Source organism: Microtus ochrogaster, unplaced genomic scaffold (genome assembly GCF_000317375.1).
Source record: "Microtus ochrogaster isolate Prairie Vole_2 unplaced genomic scaffold, MicOch1.0 UNK126, whole genome shotgun sequence".
NCBI lineage: Eukaryota > Metazoa > Chordata > Mammalia > Rodentia > Cricetidae > Microtus > Microtus ochrogaster.
Window position 1 is genome coordinate 482,641 of NW_004949224.1, and position 933 is coordinate 483,573.

The 933-nt window shown below is 59.6% G+C and overlaps 1 protein-coding gene across 1 annotated transcript in view; it reads right to left on the reverse strand.

The window, feature by feature from the left end:
• Nucleotides 1-416, reverse strand: part of Gatad1 (GATA zinc finger domain containing 1) — a 12,994-nt gene extending 12,578 nt beyond the window's left edge. The window contains exon 1 of the mRNA XM_026778320.1: nt 1-416. This exon is cut by the window's left edge and continues 184 nt beyond it. Coding sequence (XP_026634121.1) covers nt 1-71 — 71 coding nt within the window. The 5' untranslated portion in view covers nt 72-416.
• Between the last annotated feature and the right edge of the window lie 517 nt (nt 417-933).

The window sequence follows — 933 nt, forward strand, 5'->3', positions numbered from 1 at the left end:
GGACTCTTCTTCCACATGGAGGACGACGTGGTCTTGCACACGCTGCAGGTGGGCTTCAGGCCCAGAGGCATGGCGGCCGGCTCGGGCGGCCCCCGCGGGCGGAGCGACACGGGAATGGCGGTCGTCGGCACCGACCGCCCAGGGGTCGGCCCGCCACCCCGGCGCCTGGACGAGCGGGAGAGGCAAGGTCTGCGGTGCTGTGGCGCCCGCACCGGTGTCCAGCGGCCGCCGCTGCCCCCAGCAAGCGGGAAGCGGGCGAGGGCAGCCCGGGACCCAGCCCTGGCGCTGGGCCGCCCGCGGGGGACGCAGGCCCGGTACTCGGCCTGACCTCCCGGGAAAGCCAGCTCTGGTCAGACGGTGGACCCCGGGGTGGACGGGGCAGCAGGCACAGCAAAGCCCGACCTCCGCCCACCGGCGCTTCCGGCGGCGGGCGGAGCTTCCGGCGACGAGCTGGGCTCCGGGGCGGGGCGGGGCGGGGCGGGGCGGGGCGGGGCCAGGTAGGTCGGTATAGCCGACCTAAGCCTTCAGGCTGAAAGTGGCATTGCCATTACCTGTCATTCACTCTTCTAGTGGGGAAAATGTAAGATTTCCTGTTAAAGGTGAATTTCAAGTGAACAACAACTAATTTTTTTTTTTTTTAGTGAGAGTAGCCCACAAAGTAATTGTTATCTGAGACTCAAATTTACCTGAGTATTCTGTTTCTGTTTGATAAATTAAGTCGTCTTGATCAGGACCCTTTTACATGCTTAATTTTTTTTTTTTTTTGTTACTTCGGAGGCTGGGGAGGTAAGTGGATAGGTAAATTTCTTCTGGAGCAAGTGTATGGCCCTGAGTTTGGTCCCCAGTACCCACATAAACAGCTAGGTGGCTAAGAATAGAGCCAGTATTAGCACCTACTCCATCTAAGAGACAATTTTATCACTTGACATTCCC